A 2,889-nucleotide genomic window follows, 5' to 3' on the forward strand; every position below is an offset into this window, starting at 1 on the left:
ACTTCCCTCTGGCCACCTACGCCCCAGTTATCTCCGCAGAGAAGGCCTACCACGAGCAGCTGTCTGTGGCTGACATTACCAACGCCTGTTTCGAGCCGGCCAACCAGATGGTGAAATGCGACCCCCGCCACGGCAAGTACATGGCCTGCTGCCTCCTGTACCGTGGTGATGTGGTGCCTAAAGATGTCAACTCTGCCATCGCCACCATCAAAACCAAGCGCACCATCCAGTTTGTGGACTGGTGTCCCACTGGCTTCAAGGTGGGCATCAACTACCAGCCACCCACCGTGGTTCCTGGAGGAGACCTGGCCAAGGTGCAGAGGGCCGTGTGCATGCTGAGCAACACCACCGCCATCGCAGAGGCCTGGGCTCGTCTGGACCACAAGTTCGACCTGATGTACGCCAAGAGGGCCTTCGTCCACTGGTACGTTGGAGAGGGGATGGAGGAGGGAGAGTTCTCTGAGGCCAGAGAGGATATGGCCGCCCTGGAGAAGGATTATGAGGAGGTGGGCACCGACAGCGTGGGGGACGAAGGAGAAGAAGGGGAGGAGTACTAAGCCACTGAAACATCTGTGGTGAAGACTCTGACCCTCCAGAGCCTGGACGACCATCTCTTTAGCTTGGCTTCAGTTATTTTGGCACGTGACTCAAGATTTTAAACTCTTAACGATGAAGGACACCGTAATGTTTAACTAGGTTTACAAAAACAAAACCAGGGTTCAGCTGTTGCATCTGGTGACTTAAAGAGAATGTTAATCTTTCTATTTTCTTTTGAGTCATTCCAAATGTTGGTTAACTGCATTGTTCTGACAGGCATTGATGATGGGATGCTAGGCCGGGGGAGGCAACCTGTACACTGACTAAACCATTTCAATAAAGTGCACTTGTGTTCCGACATGACATCTGCCTCTTCCATTAAATTACTTTATATCAAGGTGAATGTGACTTCCCTATCTGGTACAGAAAATAACACATGATCATTTCAATATATTTTTCAATGATGATGAGAAATGTTTTTAAAAAGGACCACTCAATCGAATTTTCAAATGTTTTGGCGTGTGAGATCCGAGTCAAAATAATTAAAATGACTGAGTTAAACCTCAACTAAACGGACACACATCTGCTTTAAGGAAGTTAGTGCATACTCATGCCTACAATTAAATGTTCCTATATGACCCAATGCAAATGTACTTGCTATTCGCTTTGCAATTATTAATTTGATTAAATATAATGTGACTATAAATAAAATACAGACAGCGGAGATAAATACTCTTTAATGTTTGTGGCTTGTGCTTTTAGTGCACATCTTTCAACTAAAAGAGCTATTTATCTGCTTACTTTGATCAGTATCTCCTTCAGGCTTTATGCTGACCTATTTACTGCAGTGTTACCTTGATCAGCTTTGAAATGATAAATTAAACGCAGAACCCACTGAGCTCAGATCCGTCACTTATTGATGCACAGAAGACTTTGTGTCCTAACCTCTCATATTGTATTATCATTTGTGATTATGATCTCCTGAGATCATGAGATTGTTTATAAGCTATAAAACCCAGTGATGAGAAAATTGACAAATCAAACAGTGTTTTTGGGAGGTGTGTGGCGCAGTGGACTAGTGCGTTGGTGTTCAGATCAGGGGGTCACAGGTTCAAACCCCAATGCAGTCAGCATGTCGTTGTGTCCCTGGGCAAGACACTTCACCCCAAATTGCTCCTGTGGGGATTGCTCACAGCATTGAGTATGTAAGTCGCTTTATAAAACCGTCTAACAAATAACATGTAATGTTTTTCCTCTCCGAACACACATACAACTAAGATCGCAGGCGTGTTCTCCGAGGCAAGAAAGTTGAAAACATAGGATTTTATGGAGAAATACTCCTGTTCAAATGTAAAGATTAAGACCTCTACTGTACGCTCAACGGGCACTACTTTTTGTTAACATAACTGAAATATATTCCCAGTGGTGTACTCTACAGTCAGTGTGTAACACAACACATCCCTTGGTTAACAAACTGCACCTCCTTGATAAGCACTAAACATTTAAGCTTTAATTCCTCCACAAAACAGGTGGGTGCAATGCCTTACATATTATAAATACCTCAGGATTAAACCAGGAGTGTTTAGTGGTGCTTGGAATAGTTTTCAGTTTGTTTTTAAGTAATGTCTTTTTACACAAACAGGTAAGTTCAGGGTTCACTTTACAATGAAAAAATGTAGATTTATGAACAGAGAGAGTCCACAGCACCTGAGGCCTGTATTACGAAGCCGGATTTCTGCTTAGCGAGCTAACTTCAGGGTAAACTCTGGGTTTCCGGTCCTACGACGCTGGTTCTCTTCTTAACGGGCTAGATCTCCATGGTAACTTATGCTGAACGGCTAGCCTGGTCCGGAGCAGGTTAGGTTCCAGGATAAGAGATCAACTCAGTGAAAGCACTGCCTGCTGACCAATCAGAGCTCAGTGTGCGGCGGTTTAAAGCTATCAAGTCCTATTACAGGATAAAGGAAATACAGAAAAACTGCCGTTGCAGGAAAGACGGCCGGCAAAAATCAACTGACTGATCGTGAAAATTAATAGAATGTCACCGCCCATCTCCAGAGCAATCTGACTAATATATAACATTAGCGTTAAGAAAGCTTACTTAAATATCTGCCACAACATAAGTAACCGGATCAAAGTAACATGACGTACAGTCCACGGCACTGTGAGTGCAGACGTCGATGCGTCACATTATATTCATATCACATGATATCACATCATAATGTATCATATATTTCCTTATCTGAGTCAGCTGAGCCGTATCTGGCCATGCAACACTCACAGTGTCACATACTGTATGCAGAAGTATTATTTTAAGCAACACATTAAGTTGACGAAACACTAGAGTCAAAT

General features: G+C 43.4%; 1 protein-coding gene across 1 annotated transcript; it reads left to right on the top strand.

Annotated features, from left to right (window-relative positions):
* Window positions 1-5: 5 nt before the first annotated feature.
* Window positions 6-900, top strand: LOC104957391 (tubulin alpha chain-like; the record flags this gene model as incomplete). Its single annotated transcript, XM_010785019.1, has 1 exon — window positions 6-900. A coding segment is annotated over one exon (552 nt), but the record flags the coding sequence as incomplete, so codon positions are not given.
* Window positions 901-2,889: the final 1,989 nt, after the last annotated feature.

This window comes from Notothenia coriiceps, unplaced genomic scaffold (genome assembly GCF_000735185.1).
Source record: "Notothenia coriiceps isolate Sejong01 unplaced genomic scaffold, NC01 NC01_scaffold00026896, whole genome shotgun sequence".
In the NCBI taxonomy this organism is placed as follows: Eukaryota; Metazoa; Chordata; class Actinopteri; order Perciformes; family Nototheniidae; genus Notothenia; species Notothenia coriiceps.